The sequence below is a fragment of the Equus asinus genome, chromosome 12, assembly GCF_041296235.1.
Source record: "Equus asinus isolate D_3611 breed Donkey chromosome 12, EquAss-T2T_v2, whole genome shotgun sequence".
Taxonomy (NCBI): domain Eukaryota; kingdom Metazoa; phylum Chordata; class Mammalia; order Perissodactyla; family Equidae; genus Equus; species Equus asinus.
Genome location: NC_091801.1, coordinates 82,270,487 through 82,293,176, shown reverse-complemented (window position 1 = coordinate 82,293,176; position 22,690 = coordinate 82,270,487). Strand labels below are relative to the sequence as shown.

General features: G+C 51.9%; 1 protein-coding gene across 1 annotated transcript in view; it reads left to right on the top strand.

The window, feature by feature from the left end:
• Positions 1 to 7,185: 7,185 nt before the first annotated feature.
• AGO2 (argonaute RISC catalytic component 2) overlaps positions 7,186 to 22,690 on the top strand; it is a 106,923-nt gene continuing 91,418 nt past the window's right edge. Inside the window, exon 1 of the mRNA XM_044781122.2 lies at positions 7,186 to 7,351. Within this exon, the coding sequence (XP_044637057.2) occupies positions 7,330 to 7,351 (22 nt within the window). The 5' untranslated portion in view covers positions 7,186 to 7,329. The remainder of the gene's footprint in view (positions 7,352 to 22,690) is intronic.

Here is a 22,690-nt window from a genome sequence, read left to right as displayed (position 1 = left end):
CACCCCTCAGCCGTAGGCTCAGGGCGTCATACGGACGAGAGATGAAGGGGGGCAGGGTGGCCCAGCACAGAGCGGGGGACCGTTCCCGAGAACGCCACACCAGGGTGTGTCTTTACTCCCACAAGCAGCAGGATGGCAGGAGAAGTTCAGACAAGGAGTGACACGGTCTAACGTGCTTTCAAAAGTGCGGAGACTAGACTAGGGGAGGCCAAGGGGTATGGTGACAGCGTTAGGAGCCAATTTCAGCAGGTAGGGCAGGAGGAAAGAGAGGTGGATGACCCAAGGTATTGACAAGCTACTGTCAACAGTCATGGTGATGGGTTGGGAGGTGACGGAGCAGGAACTTCAAATATAAAACATTGGATTATACCACTACAAGCTCAGAAATCTGGTGGTTCCCTAGTGAATACGTTCAAATCTCCTCCTCCTGACTTTCAGCACCCCCTGATCTGCTGGGTCTGTGGTGGTGTCTCCTTGTGACTCAAACATCCATCTCCCTGGTCACTAATGAGGCTGAGCACTCTTTTCACACGTGTTTTTTGTTTTTTTTTTAAAGATTGGCATCTGAGCTAACATCTGTTGCCAATCTTGTTTTTTTTCTTCTTCTCTCCAGAGCCCATGAGTACATAGTTGTATATTCTAGTTGTGGGTCCTTCTAGTTGTGGCATGTGGGATGCTGCCCCAGCATGGCCTGATGAGCGGTGCCATGTCCGCTTCCAGGATCCAAACCGGTGAAACACTGGGTCCCCAAAGCAGAGCACTCGAACTTAACCGCTCGGCCACGGGGCTGGCCCCTTTTCACACATTTATTGGCCTTTTGCATTTCTCTTTTTGAAGTGTCTGTTCGAGTGTTTTGCCAATTTTTCTATTGGATTGTCCTTCTTTAAAAAAAAATGTTTAACTCCCTTCCATATTCTGGACAGGTTCTTTTGCTTGTTGTTGGATAAATAGCGTGTTAATGTCTTCTCCCACGCTGTGGGCTTTGTCACTCTTTTGATGATGCCATTCTTTAACTTTGTATTACAGAAATTCTCAAATACATACAAAAATAGAGAGCGGAGTATGATGACCCCCATGCACCCATCGCTTGCCTCCTTTCCTCTCTCGTCCCCACCTCCCCTCCCCCACTGGAGGACTTTGAAGCAAATTCCAGCCGTTGTATCTTCTTATTTGAAAACGCTTTAGTGTGATTCTCTAAAAACTAGGGCTCCTTTTTCATCGACATGATCAAAACACCATTATCACAGCTAAAAAAATTTAGCAATTATTCCTTAATATCATCAAATATCCAGTCAGAATTCGTTATTGTCCTTCATGGCGTGTTCTTTCATCTCATTTAAGAAATCTCTCCCTACCTCAAGGTCATGAAAGCAGTGCTGGCACTAATCTAATAATTCTGTTTTGGGATGTGCAGGGTCGGGGGGAGGGTGGGGGGGCAGGTGGGAGGCAAGGTACTGTTTCTGGCACGCTAGAGTATTTTCGTTTAAATTAAACTTGCTACTTTGAGATAATTATAGATTCACATGCAATTATAAGAAATAATATGGAGAGATCCCAGGTACCCTTTATCCAGTTTCCCCAATGGAAACATTCACAGAACTGTAGTAAAACATCACAACCAGGATATCAACGCTGATGCAGTCAAGATACAGAGCTTTTCTCCACCCGGCGTGTTGTCCTCCCATAGACACACCCTCTTCCCTCCCATCCACTCCCATCTTGGCCCCCGGCAACCACTCATCTGTTCTGCATTTCTTTATTTTCATCATTTCAAGAGTGGTATATAGACGGAAGCATACAATATGTAACTTTTTGGAACTGGCTTTTTTTTCACTCTCCATAATTCTCTTGAGATTCATCTAACTGGTTGTGTATTTCAATGGTTTGTTGCTTTTTACTGAAGAGTCTTCCATGGTGGGAATGGACCAGTTTGTCCCACCATTCATCCATTGAAGGACACTTGGGTTGTTTCCCGGTTTGGGTTGTACAAATAAAGGTGCTATAAATATTCATGTACTGGTTATGTACAAACACGATCATCATTTCTCTGGGAGAAATGCCCAGGAGTACGATTCCTGGGTCATGTGGTAGTTGTATGTTAGTTTTTTGAGAAGCTGGCAAACTGTTTTCCTTAGAGGCTTCGCGGTCGGACGTTCCCACCAGCAAAGGAGGGGAGAACCGGTTTCTTCACACCCTCCCCGACTTTGTTGTCGTCACTATTTTTTATTCCAGCCGTTCTGATAGGTGTGCACTCCAGTCTTATTGTGGCTTGAACTTGGACTTCCCTAATGGTCAACTATGGTGAACAGGTCCTTGCCTTCTTTATTGCCTCTGCGGAGAAATGTCTCCCCATGTCTTTTGCCCACATTCTGAATGGATTGTTTGCTTGTTTACAGTTGAACTGTGAGAATTCTTCCTCTAAACTAGATACTAGTCCGTTGTCAGATGCACAGAATGCTAACATTTCCTCCCCTCTTGCCAGTCTGTTTGCCCTTTTAACGGACTTTCACGGGGGAAAGCCTTCATTTTGATGAAGTCCAGTGTACCCACCTTTCTTTTTATGGGTTGTGCTTTTGGTGTCCAGCGTAAGACCTGTTTGCCTAGCCCTAGAGCCCAGAGATGTTCTTCTGTTTGTTTTTAAGCTTTACAGTTTTATGTTTCCATTGGAATCTGTCGTCCATTTTGACTTTTCAACATCTTCACATTGGTGAACTCTGCTCTTCTTTCCTTACTGCACAGAGGAAACACCGCGTCCTGGAGGAAATAATGTCTTCTGGATAGATCTTAGGTGCAGCCCTTGTGGCACTTCTGTGTTCCAGTAAGTGACACCCTCCGAAGCACAGTGGTGTTGGTGGCCCCCTGGGGTGGAACAAGGAGGTGGCTGTGATTGCTTGCATTTTCAGGATTCTTGACTTAGCCTCTGTTGGGTACAAGAATGACAAAGTGATTTATGTATGCAAACTAAGTGGCTTCCATTTAATGTTGGGTTCAGAGGGTAGAAATTGCTTAGATGTGTATTTTGTTCCTACTACGATAGAAGTATTTGTCAGTTCACAGCTATGCTCTTGAGTTTTTAATTCAGAAAAACAGCCAATATTTTTATTCAAAGAATCTTAGAACGTTGTTGCTGGAAGGCATCACAGAAAAGCTCTACCTCAGTGTTTCCCAAAAGTGTGCTCCATGGAACCTGAAGGCACCCTGTGATTAAAGGGTTCTGTGGCCAAGTGGGTTGGCGAAGACTGCAGACTTCTCTGTTCCCTTCCTTCCTCTTGATACTTTGTTAAAGGTTCTGAGAAGGTTTGCAGCCAATAAATCTGTTTAGTGTTGTTTAACTCAATGCTTCCCTATTTGCTTGACCTCATAATCCCCCTTTTATAACGTGCAGAACACGTTTTTGGAGCACCTGTTTTTCTTCTGGTGCCCACATTTTAGTCTTGAAGAAACTATGGGCCCCCAAAGGTGAGAGCTTTGTCGGTCTAGTGACCACAGGAGTGCTGTGTGTTTCCCCTCATCTCCTTTTGCCTTTCCTGTGGCGTTCCTGCTCTGGAGTGGCTGTACCCCAGTGTGCAGACCTGGGGCTGACCAGTGTTGGGGTCTCTGGCTGTGTTTACAGCACTGCAGTCTTATCAGAGCATAGGGATCCCCAAATACAGAGCAATCAATTACATCTGGGAGAAAGACTGGGCCCAGAGTTGGCCCCATGTCGTCAACATCCAAGTGTTGGATGAAGGTCTGGAGGAGCCGAGGAGCAATGAGTTGGAGAGGGTTCTAGAGACATTTCTTTCTTTTCTTTTCTTTTTTTGAGGAAGATTAGCCCTGAGCTAACTACTTCCAGTCCTCCTCTTTTCTCTGAGGAAGACTGGCCCTGAGCTAACGTCCATGCCCATCTTCCTCTACTTTATACGTGGGATGCCTGCCACAGCATGGCTTTTGCCAAGCCGCACCTGGGATCCGAACCTGGGATCCGAACCGGTGCACCCCCAGCCGCAGAGAAGCAGAACGTGCGCACTTAACCGCTGCAGCACCGGGCGGCCCCTCTAGAGACATTTCACAGCAAGAGTTGAGTGGGCTCCATTAAATGGGTTAAGAGGGTTCACTGATTTCGGGAGAGGCAGAAGGCAGAGGGGCCTGGGGTTTTCTTTGGTGGATGGTGAGTCTGGTGGCCACGCTGCGGAACACAGGAAAGGGGCAGGCTGGGAGGAGGCGACAGAAGATGAACTTGGTTTGACTTGCGGGCCTGGAGTTCGTGGGGGCCCGGGATGGGTGCTCGCTGCAGAAAGGGGGCGGGATTCCGCAACAGGTGGTGGAGGGGCATGTCTGGGAGAGGGGGGCTTATCTAGAACAGGACAAAGGAGAACCCGGCGTCCTGGCGACGGGGGAGGGAGACCGCCAACCCAGAGACTGCTTGGACTTCGGCGGAGCACAGCGAGGGGGCCGGCGCCGGAGGCGAGGGCACCCCTTCACCAGCAGGGGGCCTCGCCTGCTCGTTCTCCGCGGAGAAGTGACACAATGAAGCGCTGGGGAGACATTATCTTGCCCGACCTTCTGCAAAGGAACCATTGCAACAAAGTTACCCAACGTGTGTGCTCAAACAAGCGGAAGGGGGAGCTGCAGGCAGACAGTTACAGAGCCTTCAGGGCGTTTTCTGACGCCGGAGATTACAGTAGCTGACAGCCTTTGAGTGATTCAGTGTTTCGAGCAGAAAATACCATGGTCATGTGAGGGAGACACAGGCAGACACAGAATGGGCACTTGGGAGTTGCGTGGTTCATAAGAGAGTAATAACATTCATGATTATTTTTAAATGTGAACTATAGTAAAGGTACAGAAAAGTCTATAAAAAATAAATGTGCAGCTTAAGAGACATGCAAAGTGAACCTCAGTATTACGGGAAGGAGCCTGCACCCCAAAAGCACCCCCGCACTCCCATGCCCCGCCGTGGTCACAGCAACCCACCGGCAACCTGCAGTCCTCACCACTGTAACTCTTAGGGTAACTACCTTCTTGCTTTTCTTTAGCTTTTCACTACTTAATTATGCATCCCTAAACAGTATAGTTCGATTTTGCCTGTTTGGGAACTTTTATAAGGAGAATCATGCAGTATGGCTGATGGCTTCTTTCAAGCAACCTTGTTGAGATTCATCCATATTGTTGCACGTAGTTGAAGAGTGTTCATTTTCGTCACTAGATTCCACTTTACGAATATATCACTCTCATCACTTATTCTACAGCTGAGGGGTATTTGGGTGGTACCCAGTCCCGTGCTGGCGTGCATTCTTCCTCCTGCTTGCTGGGCTTCTAAACCCACGTTTCAGCAGCCTATGTACCTAGGGCCATGTGTGGTTAGCTTTTACCTGACACTGCCAAACATTTTTTTCCAAAATGATTGTACTGATTCATACTCCCAAAGTAACACTCTTGAGAAAGTGAAAATGTGGATCTGAGTAGCCTAGAGAAGGTGAAGTAGATTCTGGTAAAGCAGGCAGGGTCTGTGTAAACCAGATTAAAGATTTTAGGCCATATGCCGATGGAAACAGGGAGCCAATAAAAGGTTTTGAGCAAAGCAGGCACAAAATCAGATTTGTGTTCACAGGAGATGACTGCTGGGTGGAACAGTGAGGGAGAGGAGTAATTTCAGGGGCTTTAGTGGTCCAGGCCTCTGTGCTGGTGGAGGTGGTGGCAGAGGGTTAGAGAGAGATGGATGGGTGTCTGGGAGGCTGGTGCCATGGGACTGAATCCTGTTCACAGCAATGGTTTGGGGAAGATGGATATCCTTTTAAGTTTCTCTCTGGAGGAAAGGCTGATTGTCCTGTACTTATTCGGGCATGTCCTTGAGGATCGCATAGAACTAGTAATAAACCCAATGGATGTTAAGCTCCTTGCAGACGGGACCGTCTTCATCTTTCTACCACCCTAGGCCGGAGGAACACACAGTTCCTTGCACCCAATATGCAGATAATACACGTTTATAGGATGAAGGAGTGAGCAGGCAAGTAGGTTAAAAAGATGATGACCAACTTCGGATTTTATTTCACCCTACGACTTCTAATCGCCCCCCAATTAGGGGGAGAAAGGAGTTAGCCCTCAGCTGGTTCCCTGGAAGAGGGTCCAAAAACAGTGGAGGGGGCCTTAAAGGATGGCGGAGGATTTGGGTGGGGGGAGAACGCTTCGGGACAAGTGGGGCAAGGACAGAGATGCAGAGGAGCGTGGTGGGGTCAGAAAAGGGCCCCATGGAAAGACTCTGGGGAGGCCCTGAGTGCTGGAAGAGCAAGTTTGAGTTCGAGCTCATCATTGATGGCAGCTAAGATCTACCAAAAACTTGATAGTATTCTTACATGGATTATCTGGGTTCTTGGCCGGGAGGTGGCGGTGTGGTCGTGTGCGAGGGCCGCGGAGCGTTCAAGTTCAAGCTCCGGGTCGGGAGGAAGCTTCCCGACATTCATGTTTCGTTAATAACTTAAAAAAAAAAAAAAAAGCAAGGCTGAGATGCTGAGGCGCCAGGACGCGGACCCCAACACCACGCCAACACCGTGTCCCAGCGCACCCGGCCGGGTGGGGGGAAAGGTGGGGCAGGGTCGTGCATCCCCATCCCCACCGCGCGGGCAGCCGGAACGGGGTCCCCACGCGCGCCGGAGACGCGGGGGAGACGAGGGGTGTGTTTTCTTTTCTTTCTACCGGGTCTCGGGGAGCAAAGCCATGCTGGCCCCGCTCCGCCCAGTCGGAGGAGACGTCGCCCTTCCGAGCGGCTGCAAGGGGTCCCCCCGCCCCGCGGCGGGGCCTCCGCGCCACACGGGCCCGCGCCGCTCAGTCCCTGTCCCCGCCCGCCCCCACTTTCCACCACCCAGCGGGTCGCCGGCCCCGCCCCCGCGGCGCGCCTCCCCCTCCTTCCTCTTCCCCCCCCTCGCTCTCCCCCTCCCTCTCCTTCCCCTCTCTCCCCCCTCCCCTCTCTTCCCACCTCCCCCTCCTCCCCTCCCTCCTCCTCCTCCCCAGTCTCCCCCCTCCTCCCCTCTCCTCCGTGTCCCCCTCCCCTCCCCTCCCCCTCCCGCTTCCTTCCCCTCGCCCCTCCCTCCGCCGCCTCCTCCTCCCCTCGCCCCTCCCTCTCCCCGGCCCCCGTCCCGGCCTCCCGCCCGCGCCCCTCCCCCTCCCCCGCCCGCCGCCGCCGCCGCCGCCTCCGCCCGCCGCCCCGGCCGTGTCGGGTAAACCTGTTTGGCGAGGCGGCCGCGCCGGGGCGGATCGTGCGGCCGGCGGCTCCCTCGCGGCTCGCGGCGTCGGGGCCCGTGGCGCGCGCGCGGCCGCCCTTCGGCCCCGGAGCCCCTCGGCGGCGCCACCATGTACTCGGGAGCCGGCCCCGGTGAGTCCGCGCGCTCCTCCCCGCGGCGCCGGCGGCGGTTGGCGGGCGGGCGGGCGGGCCGGGGGCGCGGGGGCCGGAGCCGCGGCCGTGCCCTCGCCCCGCCGCCGCCGCGCAGCCCGGCCTCCCGGGCGCGGGTCGTCGGGGGCCCCGCGCGGCCTGGGCCCTTCCCGCGGCCCCGGGGCCGGCTCCGCGTCGCGCCCCGCGGGCTGGGCCGGGCCGGGCGGCCCGCGTGTAGGCCCGAGGCCCGCGCGCCCGGCCCCGGAGCGCGGTCCCGCTGCGCCCGGCGGGTGGCGGGGCTGGCGCGGCTGGGGGGGCGGCGGCGGGGGGCGGCCGAGCTCGGGCGCGGGCGGGCGAGGGGCCGCGCGGCTCCGGCGCCGGGGCGAGCCGCGGCGAGCCTGGGCGCACTCAGTTTCGTTTTGCTTCCTGCCAGCACTTCTGCGGCCCCTTCTCCGGAGGAAAGTCTGGAAAGGCTGAATTTTGGCCAGTTCCTCTGGGGGGGTAGGACCGTAGACCGCGGGGGCTGGGAAGCGGCGCCCCAAAACCCTGGAACTGCGTGCATCTCATTTTCATTCCAGACACGCCGGCTCCTTATTCAAGTGCTAATTGCCTTTTACAATTTAGTAGAAGAAGGTAAGGAGACGTGTGGATCTCCTTAGCACCCCTTCTTCCTTGTCAGCCTCTCTCTCTTTGGAAAAGTTCTAAAAAACTTAAAGCAGTAACACGTTTTTTCCTTCTTGTTTTTTTTTTCTTAACGCACAGTAGAAGGGCGGTTGACTTGCTGGGCCGAGAGAATGGTCAAGTGTTGTAAAGCTTTTTCCCCCCCGCTCCCGCCAGGCACGTGGCTCCTAAATTTCCCGGCTGGCCCCGCCGCTTGGACGGGGCATCGCGTCTTTGTCCGCCCGCGTGAGCAGGCGGCAGGCCCCGCCGGGCTCCCGCCTTAGTCCTGGCCCCGTGCTGGGTGCATTCGGTCCCCGGCCCCCTCCAGGGCCTCCTGCCGATGGGGCCCTGGCCGGACCTGCTCCCAAGTGGGAGCCTGGGAGCCCTTCCTGATCCGCTTGGGCCCCTTGACGGTGTCCCCCCACTGCTGCGTCTGTTCACTACCGGCTCTGTGCCTTGTGAATTCTGAGTCTTTTTCTGATCTTACTTAGTTAGAAAGCTTCTCCGAGGCTGAGCCCGACCAACTTTTCCGGGCTCTCAGCAATTTGATTGAGGAATGGTTTTAACCCTACACCTGGGAGGTGACGCAGCCCTGGTGCCCAACGGCCCTGGGCTCTCTTGTCACAGTCCTGGGGGCAGATTTGGCTTCTTGAGACCCTGGGCTGGCAGCCACCCCACCCGTGAAATGGCAGGGTAGCCCTTCACGCGGTTGAGTGAGTATAGACAACAGACTCAGAGAGGTTAAGAAGCTGCCAAGGTCATCCGTCCAGCGAGCATTAGGGCGATCTGTCTGATCCCAAGCTGACTCTCTCTACACTCTTCTTAGAGAAGTGGCTGTCAGTCCTTTTGACCTTGACCCATAGTGAGAAATACCTGTTACATCTAGTCTGGACCAGTGTGCATGAGTGCTCAGCTGTAGTGCGAACTAGCTTCAGGAAGCACACACAGCCCCACTGTGTGCCCCACTATGTGGGGACATGTTCACGTCTATTCCATTTAAAAAAACGCTTTAATCCTCTGGATCTCCAGGCTCATTTCCGGTCACTGGCAGCTGTTGGAAGAACCTTGGTCTGGTGTGGGCCTCTGCGTCGTCGTGGGGTGGGGACAGGGCCCGACGAGTCCCACGCAAACTTGCCCTAGAATCAGGCAGTTTAGTTGAAACCATACGTAAGTCTGTAGGATCGCTCTCAGCTAATGGCAGGATGGGAATGAACCCACATTTCCGGCCGTACGAGTGTGCTGTAATTATCAGGCTGTGGTGCAGTTCACTTTTATTCTACTCACTAAGGCTTCTAATTTTGTTTAAAAGGAATTTTTGGAATAGAATCTCTTCGACGAAAGTCTTCTTGATCTTATATTTCCTAATTTAGAATAATGAAAAGACGTTCGATCTGGATTGTAGAAAAATTACAAATAGTTTTGCTAATTCCAATTTTAATGCACTTATTAAGCAACTTCCTAAGAAAATTAATTTGAAAAATCGAGGTGGCAATAGGTCTTCGGTATACCCATTACAGATGCTGTTACGTATGTGAATTGATATTGGACTCTAAAGTTAGGTATGTTACTATTTCTTAGTTTTTTGAACTATTCCAAAGTGTTAACGGTTTAGGATGGGCGGATTCTCCGAGTGATCCTGAACCCTCATAGATGAACATTAGGTTTTTTTTCTAAACCACTTAGAGATCTTAAACTGCATTGGAGCGATTTCCTGCTCCTAGGGGACTGTTTCTTTTGGTTTTACTGTGCTCAGACTCCTGTGTGTTATACCCCTCCCACATTCGCTACAAAGTAACTTCTGTAACATCTAAGTCTTGGTGGAGAGTTGTCTAAACAGGATTGTGGCTTTGAGAATAACCGACTTTCGCTGTCACTTCCAGTGCCATTTAACTCCTCCTGCGGCCAACCTCTTCTTGCCCCACCCCCGCTTATCTCAAGGGGACAGCACCCAGTCTCCTGAGGATGGGGCCCTCTGCCCCTGGCCAAGCTGCGCTGGAAGTCGCGGTGGGGGAGTTGTGCAGAGTCCACTTCATCTATTCTAAATCTCGAAGAAGGATTTAAATAAGCCTGTAAGAAAAAACGATGTAAAAGCTTCAACTCCTAAAACCTCTGTGGTTTTAAGAAGCAGAATATTTTTTGTTAACTTCTAGTTTCAGTGTCAAAAGTTTTAACAATGCCAGTTGGGTTTATTTTAACAGTGCCAAACTGGGTACAGTTATGGAACTGTACGTGCCAGTCTGACCGAATATATTTTTGTTTTGTGAATTGTTATTGTGAACCTTCAAAATGTAACACTTGATTTTTTAGAATCGTTTCATTGGGAAATAATTTAAAATACACCAAAGTGGGATAGACTAATACAATACACTCTCATTTACCCATCACCAAGCTTCAACAATTATCAAGATTTTCCACGTTTGCCTCTGATATGCCCCTTTCCTCCCCCCTCCTTTTTTTTTTTTTGTGAGGAAGATTGGCCCTGAGCTAACATCTCTTGCCAATCTTTTTTTTGTTTGTTTTGCTTGAGGAAGATTGTCTCTGAGCTAACATCTGTGCCAATCTTCCTCTATTTTATGTGGGATGCCACCACAGCATGGCTTGATGAGTGGTGTGTAGGTCTGCGTTCAGTATCCGAACCTGTGAACCCTGGGCCTCCGAAGCAGCACACAAAGTTAACCACTACGCCACGGGGCCGGCCCCCCAGTCCCCTTTCCCCTTTTCTTTGTGGACGTATTCTACAGCAGATTCCAGGTCTGTCAATTCACCCCTGAGGCTTAAGTGCCTTATCGGAAGGACAGGGACATTTTAAACCCTATGCCATTATCACACTTAACAATCCATAATCAGTTTCTCTCGCGCTCTCTCTCAAGTGTGTTTACAGTTGGTTGTTTTGGATCCTCCGGTTTAATAAAAGTTCATGCACATATTTCGTTTTTTATCTTTTGAGGCGCTTTAATCAAAAGCTGGCCCCCCCTTTCGCCTTGCTGTTGACTCACGAAGACATTTGAGTCTTTAAAATCTCCTTTTTCAGGGTATGCGTATCTCCCTCCCCACCCCTGCTCCGTTTTCTTTATTTAATCGGTTTTAAAAGGAACCCCCTTGTTCAGGGTCCCTCCGTTTTATTGAGGAAGTCTGGCTGGAGACCCAGTTGCTACTGGTTCTGATTCTGACATGTCCTCTTGAGCGGCGTCTTTGCACGGCTCAGACTTTGCGTTGCGGTGCAATCCTGTGTTTACCTGGTGTTCTTCCGGCAGAGGGACATTTCGTGACGTATAGAATATATGGGTGACGCCTTCGACTCTTGTGCACTTTCTCTCTTCTCGTCGCTCACATAAGGTGGACCCTTTTCTTGCCAAGTTTTGGGTTGGGGACGGCTCTCTCTGCAGTCACCTCCTCTCCTCCTTGGTTCCGCCATTCCTCTGGACCTTACATCTCACCCCCAGCTTCGTCACCTCCTCCTCTGCTGGTGGCCCATGGGCATGCGCCCCCACCTCCCAGTCCCCAAGTGTGGTGCTGGGGTTGTGGGCCTGCCCTTTTCACTCCAGCCGCTTAGAGTATCATCAAGTTAGTCTTCTAATTTTTTCTCCACTTTTTTCCCCTCAAAGTTTGAAAACCTGAGACCACTCTTTCCTCTGGGCCCTCTTCTTCCTGACTGAATTCCTGCACTTTCTAACTTACCTTCCGCCAGAGCTGCCCCCTGGGAGACTGCAGTTTGTCATCTAAACTGCACGTTTTGCAAGTGGAGCAGGCACCCTGCGTTTCCTCCTGGCCACCTCCCTGGCTGAAGGCAGTTCGTGAAGTCGAGGCTTGTGGAGAGGCTCAAAAATAAAGGGCTTAGACACTCTCAGCTTGTTTCCCTCTGCAGTGGCTTCCTGCTTACTAAACCCTCATGAAACCTGAGGGGTGCGAGCGTGCCCTTTGAGAGGTGCCCCCCGAGCCAGCCATAGCAGCGGGGCCACCGCCGCTGCCCACTGGGGAACCAGAGCAGAGGACATGGCCAGCGGGGCTGCTGACTGAGAATGTGAAACCCCACCTTTTAATCTTTCCCCAACTTTCCTCAAAGTCACGGCTTGAGCAGTGCACAGAAAAGGAGTCTGGTCATCAGCTCCAGCCCTGGCCTGGGTGTCAGTTTCCTCGTCTCTAAAGGGAGGAACTGGCCTGGCTGGCTTAGGGGCCCCATGTCTCCGTCCTGTGGCGCGTTGACTCCTGCTGACTTCTGACTGGGTCGGGGCTGAGGAGGGGGCCAGTGGGCCCTGGGAACAGAGTATGTGAATGCCCAGGGGTCATGGGCCTGCGATAGGGAAGCCTCACTGTGCTGAGCATGTGGAGTGTCACATGGTCAGCTTGTTCTAGAAGGTGATTCTGGCAGCACTGCAGGTAGGAGACGGGGCCTTGGCCGCAGCTTCGGGGCAGAGGATGATGGAAGTGGGCAGGGGAAATTGTAGGTGGGTGGTCGGGGTCTAAGACAGTGGGACCCCTCTGGGTGGGATGGCTGTGGTGGGGTGATGGGCAGGCCCCCTCAGTGCCGTGCCAGTAGAAGCACCCAGAAGACTGGCTCAGGCGCAGGCTTGCATCTCGCCGTCTGCACTTACTGGGCAGTGATATCTGCTGGTCCCTGAGCCCCAGGCCACCCCTCACCAGTTCTGTGACTTTGGCAAGTTCTGTAGCTCTTCTAAGCGCCAGCTTTCATACCTGGAAAATGGGGGTAGCGGCCTTGGCCTCAGGGTTGTTGGCGGGTGAGGTGAGACGTGCCGAGCAGAGCCTGGCTTCACTCCAGTGAGGGCGGCCCGGCCTCTGCGCATAGTCTGAGCCTGCCTCCTCACAGGGGATGTATACAGCCTGAATGAGAACCCAGCAAAGGGCCTGCCCAGAGAAAGGGCCTCGAGAATGGCTGTGGGGCGCTGGGGGCATCTTTGTCGCCCCATTCGGTGAACGTTTGAACGGGTGGCTTGACGGAGACTGAGGGATGTCCCACTGCATCTGGCTTTGTTGCTGGCAGATGGTGACACTAACAAAATAAGGGATAACGAAGGGCCAGCAGGCTTTTGGGGAAGAGAATCGTGTGACATGTGGACCTGTTGAGTTGGAGGTTCTGGGAGGCTGAGGAGGGCACTGGAGAAGGATGTTGGAAGGGAAAGGTGAAGTGGAGGATGAGACTCTGGGGTCGATGGGGCATGCGTTCACGGGTCGCCCACCGCTGGTGCTCAGTGAGTGGGAACTGGGCCCCTGGGAGGGTGTGGCCGGGTCCCAGGCCCAGCAGCTGGTCACAGGATCACCTGAAGGCTTTTCCCCACCCCTGCCCCTGAAGACCAGGAAATTACCATTTGCAAATGTCCCAGGTGGGTGCCTGGTTAGTCGGGGTTTGAGATCCATTGGTGTTGGGAACAGGCAGGGAGAGAGGAAGGAAGTACGCCCAGCCAGCCCCCGGGAGCACCTTTGTTAGGAAGGACTGAAGGACAGCCCTAAGAGAGAGGAGTCACCAGCCCTGGGGGACACGTTTCTAGGTGAGAGCGTGCATGTCCCAAGAGGACTTTGCAATGGACCCTGAGAAGATAAGTTTATCTCTGGTTCCCGTTTCCGATAGAGCTTAAAGGTCTGAGTAAGTGACGGCCGCTCCTTTCTTGGGCCGGACTTGCTGCAGTTGACGGTTCCCTGTTGCTTTGAATCCAACTTGTCTACAGCTTCACTTAGAATTAAGGCAAAAGGAGACTTCGCAAGGCGGTTCCCGGGGGCTTGAGTAAGTTCTCAGTGAAAGTTGTTTTGTATCCGTCCTTAAGGGCCTCCAGCAACAGACAGGCTTGGAAATCCAGGTGGGTCCCGCCCGATCTCTTCACTGCGCCTGAAGTCCGCCTCAGTCCTGCTGGGGCGCTGTTTCTGCGGGTCTTCAAGGTGTTTCCGGGCGCTTCAGCTCTGACCTCTGGTTCTCGGAGAGTCGCACCTGAAAGGTCAAAATGCTGAGGTCCATGGGTCAGAATCATTGCAGAGGTTTTATCAGCTTTGACTCAAAGTCAAGTAATACAGCCACTGGGGGTTTATCTTTACAAGGCCGCGTTCGTTTGCTGGTGGAGGAGCTGGAGCCAGCGGGTTTGTCCCCACGGCCGAGTGCTGGGTGCTGTCCTCCTGCGGCCCTTCTGTGAGCTTTGCTGGTGGGAGGCCCCCCGCAGTGGGGGCTTGCTCACCACCCCTTCTCAGGCCCCTCGGGTCAGTCTGGCTTTCACTGAGCTTATGCAGGACACGGAGAGGGCGGGTCGTGTGATGTGACTGGGGTGCTCATTAGCTGGCACTTTGGGGTGTCTGTCTGAGTCTCAGTTACAAATGGTGGTTGATGCTCCCGTCCCAGTGGCACTTGTGTTCTCTGCTCCCTGACACCATTCCCGTCCCCTCGTGGCAGGCTTAGCAGAGCATGAGGAAGCCTAGGCTCTGGGAGATGGTGATTTCCCAGGGCCTTACGCCAGCATGTGGTGGCATCATTTGTTTTTTGTAGGAACAAAGGAATTAGCAGAGAAGTACATGTAAGAAACGGGGAGCGAGCACAGGAAGATGTGGAGTGAGGAGAAGGATACCTTTGGACGAGTACTGGGTGTCAGGGTGCCTGGAGGTCCCGGGAGCAGTTAGGTGTCCCTAGACATCACAGCATGCCTCCTCTCACCATGACACACCCCAGAGCACGGGCCTCACTTGAATCCTGGCTGCATGGCTGGCGTTCACTTAACCTCTCTGAACCTGTCTCCTCCTCGTACAGAGAACGAACACCTGATGCTGGGGGTGCTTTGATCAGATGAGATAATGCAGGCAAATTGCACTTGCTTCCCACAGTGCTTGACCCACAGAAAGTGCCTGCTGCTGAGGACAGTGTCTTGTGCCTCGAGCTGTGGGCATTTGAAGCTTTGGGGGATGAAAAATCAGGAGCACGTGTGAGGGGAGATGGACAATCAAAACAAGACACACAAGTACGGTGGTTATAAAGTGCTTCTGGGGTGCTGGCGAGCAGGCTTGGGGCTGGGGGTGGGAAGGAGGCAGGAGGCCCTGTTGAACGGTGGTCATTGCAGGTGCACTTGGAGCAAGGACGGGAGAGGGAGGGAGAGGGCGGGCAGGTGCAGGTGAGAGCGGGACGGTGGGCTGGGCCTGGAGGCCTTTGAAGGAACTTTGAGCAGAGGAGGGGCCTCAGCTGACTGAGTTTTAAAGTGATCCCTGTGGCTGCTGTGTTAGGAACAGACTCCAGAGGGTGGGCGGAGGCCAGGAGTCTGCCTGGAGGAGGTCCCAGTGGAGGGGCTGAGCTGGGTCAGGTGGCAAAGGTGAAGGAATGGAAGAGTGCGTGGTGTGCCCCCGTAGCCTCCACGGGGATCCTTGTTTCGTCTCGAGCCCTCCTCGCAGTCCCTGTCCCTTGTGATTTCGATGCAGACCTCAGTTGTGCCATTTTATTTATAGATCTTTCAGAAGATGCCTCTACAAGATGAGGGTGTGTGACTGTCCGGCTTCCTCCTCTCCCCAGCCCCCTCCTTATGTAACCGCTGGTTGTTGGTTTAAAGGTGAACACTTCCTCAGTGTTCTGGACCACACACTTAGGGTTCAGATCTGCCTGGTTTCTCACGTGTGGTGGGTTTTATAACAGTTACTTGAATCGGGATCCAAGTGAGGCTCTCAGTGATTCAGTGATGTGTGTCTTCAATATCTTTTTAAAATAACAGCTTTATTGAGGTGTAGCTCACGCAGCAGACAATGCGCCACTTACAGTGTAAGGCTCAGTGCGTTTTAGCACATTCACAGACTGGTACAGCCATCCCACAATCTAATTTTGGTCCCCTCCCTCCAAAGAAATCCTGTACGAGTAACTGTCACTCCCCATTCCCCTGCCTCCCGCCCCCAGCCCTAAACCACCACTGTCTTAAGTCTCTTAATCTCTGCTTTCTCTTTCATCTCCCCCAGTTCTTGCCATTTTGAGGAAACGGGCTTGTGTCTGCTGCCATGTCTCCTGCAGTCTTGATTTGGCTGATTGCATCTTCCTGGTGTCATTCAGCCTGTTCCTCTGTCCTGTGTGGATTTCCTGCAAATTAGTGGTCACATCCAAAGGCTTGATCTGATGCAGGTTCTACTTTTTTGGGGTTTGAGGTTATGTTTTTGGCACGAATGCTTCACCACTGCTGGCAGGCTCTTCCTCAGGAGGCGGGGCTGTTGGTCTCCTCGCTGCTGTTGCTGTTGAATGTTGACCATTAGGCTCCATTAATTCATTAGAGCTGTACAATGCTGATGTTCTGCTTCTCCAGTACAAACTTCCCCTGGTCAGCTGTTTGGTATTGAGTCTGTCTTGAAAGCAGAGAGATGCCAGTGAACGGCCTGAAGGTAGGACAGCCCGTTGAGAAGGCTGGTCCAGGTAGGCTGCCACTGAGAGTGATGTGGGAGGTTTGGAGGTGATGCTGTGGGCGCCAGGAAGGCCAGCTGAGGGAGGGGCTTGTTTCTTCCCTAGGTAGGGGCCCCCTGAGGTGGTTGGGCAGTGCACAATGGGGGGCTTGGAAGGGGCTCACCTGGTGGTGAGAGTCTTCATCTTTGTGCACAACAGGGAGGTGGAAAGAGTCCCTGCTGGGGGCAGGGCAGTGCGAGCCGCGGAGTGGGGGAGAGAGCAGGGAAGAATGCCGGAATGCAGGCATCGTTGACGGCAGTGGGTAAGGAAGGAGTGGGGGAGGGTAAGTTCCCTTTTGTAGATATGCTAAATTTAAGACCATTCTAAGGAATCCGGGAGGAAACCATCCCTGGCATTCACTCTGCATATTCATAGCACCCAGCGGGTTCTGCCTGGTGGTGGTCTGTCTGTCGCCCATTGGGCTGTGGTGTCCAGTTGCTTGCCCCCCGAGCAGGATCATCTCAGTTACCTGTTGTCTGTTTCCAGAGTCCACCATAGTGTTTCTTTTTACTCACTGAATGCTCATTACATTTGTTTCTTGTGTAAAAATTAAATCTGGTGGCTTGAAACTCGGGTAGAGTTTTGAAAACTCCCCTGCCCACCCCACCCTGGTGCTTTTTCTTGCTGAAGCTCTCCTTTGCCCCCCGTGGCTCTGCAGTTGTCAGTGGACGTGGTTCTCTCACAGCCCTGTGTGGGGTGGCAGGTGGCCCTGTATAGAAAGATGATGAGTCTTAAGCATATGGAGGGAAGTGGACCATGGGGGGCCCTTATGAAATGATTTACTTGCATAGGTAATGGATATACATGGAAAAAGTAAATTCCCAACATCCAAGGGCAGACAGTGAAAAGTCTTCTTGTGACCCCATCCACCTCCCAGCTACCCTCTTGTGGGTGAATCAGTTCTAGGTGTTGGTAGACTCGCTACAGGCCACATGAGCCCGTCCCCCCCAGCCTCACTGTTGATCTGGCCACATGAGCCCGTCCCCCCCAGCCTCACTGTTGATCTGGCCACATGAGCCCGTCCCCCCCAGCCTCACTGTTGATCTGGCCACATGAGCCCGTCCCTCCCAGCCTCACTGTTGATCTGGCCACATGAGCCCGTCCCCTCCAGCCTCACTGTTGATCTGGCCACACGAGCCCGTCCCCCCAAGCCTCACTGTTGATCTGGCCACATGAGCCCGTCCCCCCCAGCCTCACTGTTGATCTGGCCACATGAGCCCGTCCCCCCCAGCCTCACTGTTGATCTGGCCACATGAGCCCGTCCCCCCCAGCCTCACTGTTGATCTGGCCACATGAGCCCGTCCCTCCCAGCCTCACTGTTGATCTGGCCACATGAGCCCGTCCCCCCCAGCCTCACTGTTGATCTGGCCACATGAGCCCGTCCCCTCCAGCCTCACTGTTGATCTGGCCACATGAGCCCGTCCCCCCCAGCCTCACTGTTGATCTGGCCACATGAGCCCGTCCCCCCCCAGCTTCACTGTTGATCTGGCCGGCGGAGGTGGAGGGAGGCAAGGCTGAACGCCTCCCTCTCTGCTTCCTCAGGTCTTGGCCAAAGCTCTGCCCTCAGGAGACGGGCCTGAAGGTGGTCATGCTGGTGGGGCCGTGGCCCGTGGTGCTGGCTGGAAGCTGCGTGAGCCCATGGGGGTGGGAATCCGGAGCATCCCCCTGGGCTGTGGGGCCCAGAAAGCTCCTGAGCCACTTTTTAGCTTAGTGAGCTCACCTGTGAAACGAGGATAGTGCCAGGCCCTCCCTTAGTGGGGGCTACCTGCGTTGACACATGCAAGCGCTCAGAGCAGTGCTGGGCACCGAGGCGGTGCTAGAGGACCTCGCAGGACCGCACGGGGCCTTGTGGTTCCACCACAGTGCTGGGGTCCTTTGAGGAAGAGCTGGCGAGCCACCTTCTCTCAGTGATGGAGTTCTAGAAGTGAACTAAGGAAAAAATGGATGTCTTGGGTGAAAATTCTCTGAAAAATAAATGCTGTGAAGTAAATAGGAAAGATGTGAGAAATTTGGTTGTAAAGCTGTAGGCGCTCTGCGTGACTTTTTTTTTTCTTTAGGAAAAAAGCCAAAGAATTAGGTTGATCCCCCCCCCCCCCCCCCCGCCCTCCCCAGGAATTCAGGGAATCATTTCACTTGAAATGCTTGGTGACTAAGAAGCCTGGCTGCCTGGAGCATCGAGTTGAGAAAGAGGCCGAGTCCCAGTCTGGGCTTACTGGAGAAGCGTAGTTTTCATTTTTGCACATTTTTATTGAAATAAGGTATGTTTAGGTCCGTGTTGAGATGGCTGTTGGGTGTAAGGCGGTGGCTTTTCTTTCCCCCTGTTCCAGACACCCCCTGCCTCCCTGGCTGCGGCTTTCCTGTGCTGCCCACTTGTCACGGTTAGGACGTTGGTTCTGCACCTCAGCTCTGAGGCTGACCCTGCCTACTCCCAGCTGCTATTTGTATTATTTGTGTGGTGGATTCCGAGAGTATCTGCCCTGTGAACAAAGGGAAAAGAAAAATGATAGGTGTTTCAAAGAGAGGAAGTTCCTTCAAAATGTTGTAGCCTTTCCAAAAAGAAATTGAGGTGAAAGTCACGTAACGTAAAACCATTTTAAAGTGAACAATTCAGTAGCATTTACTACATTTGCAGTGCTGTGCAACCATCACCTCTGTCAAGTTCCGAAGCATTTTCATCACCCCAAAAAGAAACCCTGCTCCCATTTGGTAGTCACTCCCTGTTCCCCACCTCCCCCAGCCCCTGGCCACCACCAGTTTGCTTTCTGTCTGTATGTATTTGCCTGTTCTGGATATTTCATGTAGGTGGGATCATAAAGTGTGTGACCTTTTATGTCTGGCTTCTTTCCCTGAGCATACTGTTTCCCAGGTTCATGTTGTACGTGTGTCAGCACTTCATTCCTCTTTGTGGTTGAATAATCCCTTGTGTGGATGCATCATAATGTGTTTAGCCATTCCTCTGTTGATGGACATTTGGGTTGTTTCTACCTTTTGGCTGTTGTGAATAGTGCTGCTGTGAACATTCGTGTCCCAGTTTGTGTGTGGACTTGTGCTCTCGTTCTCTTGGGCACATACCTAGGAGGGAATTGCTGGGTTACACTGTGTGGCGTTGGAGCCGTGGAGCTGCCTTCCACAGTGGCTGCGCTGTTTTGCGCTCCCACCAGCAGTGCTAAAGGGTGCAGTTTCTCCACATCCTCACCAACGCTTATTATTGTCACCACTGCCTTTTAGAAAGTGAAGTTCTAAATGTCATAAACCATTTCTGGCTTATTTTATTAGTTACCAAAGTGGAGAAAATACTAGATTTAAGCATGTTTTGCCCAGATCGACCTAGTAGCTATAAGGTACATTCGTTTCTTTATGCCAGAATGCAGAGTGTGTTTGGCACCTGGACTCTAGATAAACACAGTAAAGCTAAACATACTGTAACAACAGGTGGGAAAGAATGCCAGGGCTCAGACCCGGGTCCAGGCTTGTGTGTCTAACGTCAAAGAAGTTCACTCTTTGGGTAAATACTGAGTGCCAGCAGTGTGCTGGGCACTGTGCCCAGTGCTGGGGAAACAGAGATGAATGCAAACCCACGTGGCTCCTGCCCTCTGAGCTCACTGTCTGAGTCACGAACATAGACATGAATCAAATGGTCACCCACAAATCCATGGAAAATGACAGGTGTTGTTAGAGCAAGCGGGGCAGAGAGCGCATTTCAGGAGCAGGGAGGGAATACGACTGAGAGCATGGCTTGGGGAGGGTGCCTGGGATGGGGCTGGACTGGCCCGGGGGCAGAGGCTGCTCTGGGCATCAGGGTCTTACTCCAGAATGCTAGGAAGTGAGTGAGAGAGACGCACATGTGCCACATGTGTTTCTAAGGAGCGCACTGGCTGCGGGTGGAGAACAGGAGGGAAGTGGCTGGAGATGCACAGAGGCGGCACATTGGCGAGGTTCTTAGGATGGCGGCTGGGGCAAATGTGGAGTTAAGGGAGAGAAGGGTGTCTGGAAGATGTCTGACTTTTTTTTTTTTTGGCTTGGATGTGTGGTGATGCAATGCACTAATAGAAGCAAGCAGAGATTTATGTTGAGTTTGCAAACTTTAAGAAAAAGTTTTAAAGGGCTTTTTAATAAGTAAAAATTCAAATGTACACAAAAATAGGGGGGAAAATACAAGGAGCCCCCATGTGACCATCCTTCTGTTCAGCAATTCAGTCCAGCCTTGCTGCATTTCTCCCCGGCTCTCTACCCACCCTCCATTACTTGAAGCATCGTGTCATTGCATTCATAAATATTCTCTTAACCGTTTATTTTGAAATAATTTTATACTTACAGAAAGGTAGCCAAAGTAATACAGAGTTCCCATACCAGTTTCCCCCTTATGTCGTCATCTTATATAATCATAGGTCAATTATCAACGTGGGAAATTAACTTTGATACAGTACTCTTACCTAATCTACAGATGTTACACTGTTCGTCTGACTCATGTCTGTTTTCTGGACATCACGTATCCATTTCTGGACCTCTGTCCAGCCAAGGGGTCTACGTTGCATTCGTTGTCCTGTCTCCTTCACTGTCTTCAGTCTGTGACAATTCCTCATTCTTTCCTGGCCTTTGGGACTTCACGTGGAGCCCTTTCAGGTTGGTGCCTGTCTCCTTTCCCACGTCATTTTTTTTGCTGAGGAAGATTCACTCGAAGCTAAGATCTGTGGCAATCTTCCTCTATTTTGTTTTAGTATGTGGGCCACCAGCACAGCATGGCCGCTAACAGAGCGTGTAGGTCTGCACCTGGGAACTGAACCTGGGTCTCCAAAGTGGAGTGGACTGAACTTAACCAGTGGAACACCAGGGGAGGCCCATCCTTGTTTGAGTATTTCCCTCTGGACCTACAAGATACTCCAGGCTCATCTTGTATTTTCCCTGCCCCGTTCGATTTCTTCACGGAGCCCTTGTTCCTTTTATTGGAGAATGGTGTTAGAAGCTAAGATCTGGGCACTGGCTGTGCTCTTTGCTCCTAGAATGCTCTGGCTTCTCATCCTCTCGGACACAGCAGGGAAATATATGTATTTGTACTCACATAATGTACATACACATCTGTATTTCTCTCTCCTTCTGTATATACATTAAAACCATGAGTTCGTGCTGATATTTCTCATTCCAGCCCTCTCCCACAGGGTTTATTCTAGCTTCCCCCCGTCCTTATTTATGACTTCTTTATCAGGTAGTGAGAAGTCTGGCTCTCATTATCCACAATACATTTGCTTATTTGTTCAGCCCCAGCATACACAGAAAGTAGTTTGAGAATTACTAACCGTGTGCCTGGGAGGAACGAATGTACTAACGAGAGGACGCAGAAGTGTGTCTAGCTCCTTTGGTGTTTAGCTGTCTGGTATACGGTCAAACGTTGTCCTCCCAAGTTCTGGGGTTGGTTCCTTTCTTCCCCGCTCCTTTCACTGTGCTTAACACGCAATCTCAGTGCGCCTTCTCCGTTCTCTACTCCCTTTGCTCTCGTGGTTACTGTCTGAGCCATGCCTTTAGGAGCCTGCATATGCTACACTGCATGATTGTTTTATGTCTCTCGTGTCCTTGCTTCTAGTTCTTCTAGTATATGAGAAATTCAGGTAAATGTTTGTGGAGGGTAATAAGTCGTCTGGAGTAGAAAATGAGATTGTTATTCATGTTGCCGTTAAAATCTGAAACAAATTGAGGAGTGTCAGAACCCTAGCTTCTGGTATAGAATTGTTCTTGGTGTTGCCCATGCAAATGTTAGAGTTGCAACCAACAATGTGCCAGAGCCCACGAATAGCGACTTGGTAACAGTTGCTGCTAAATGCAGGGTGATGACTGCTCCGTGTAGATAGACTGTACGTGCACAGTTAGAATCTCAGGCATGCGCGGCTCCTCTCGCTCATTGGCTCTGCGTGGAAACCGATAAGGCTGTGGGGCCCCTTCCAGGGCGAGAAGCAGCAGCTGTTAGCGCAAGAGGAGGAGTGCTGGCCCCTCCCCATCACTCCACAGGTTTTCCACGCAGAATTTTCTCATGGTGTGGACTGTCACCACAGGCACTGTTGCCTTTTGTTTCTAGTTTTTTAAAGAAATTATTCATGTCTTCATGATAAGAAGAATACGTGCTCGTTTCAAAGAATTTAGAAGATACTGAAATAAAAAGAAAAAATCACTCATAATATTCCTTAGGAGAAATAGTTAATGTGTTTATTTCCAGACATTTTTTCTATCTGTACATAGATAGTTGGCATTAGCCTACATTTATAATTTTACGTTGTTCCTTTTCACCTAATATC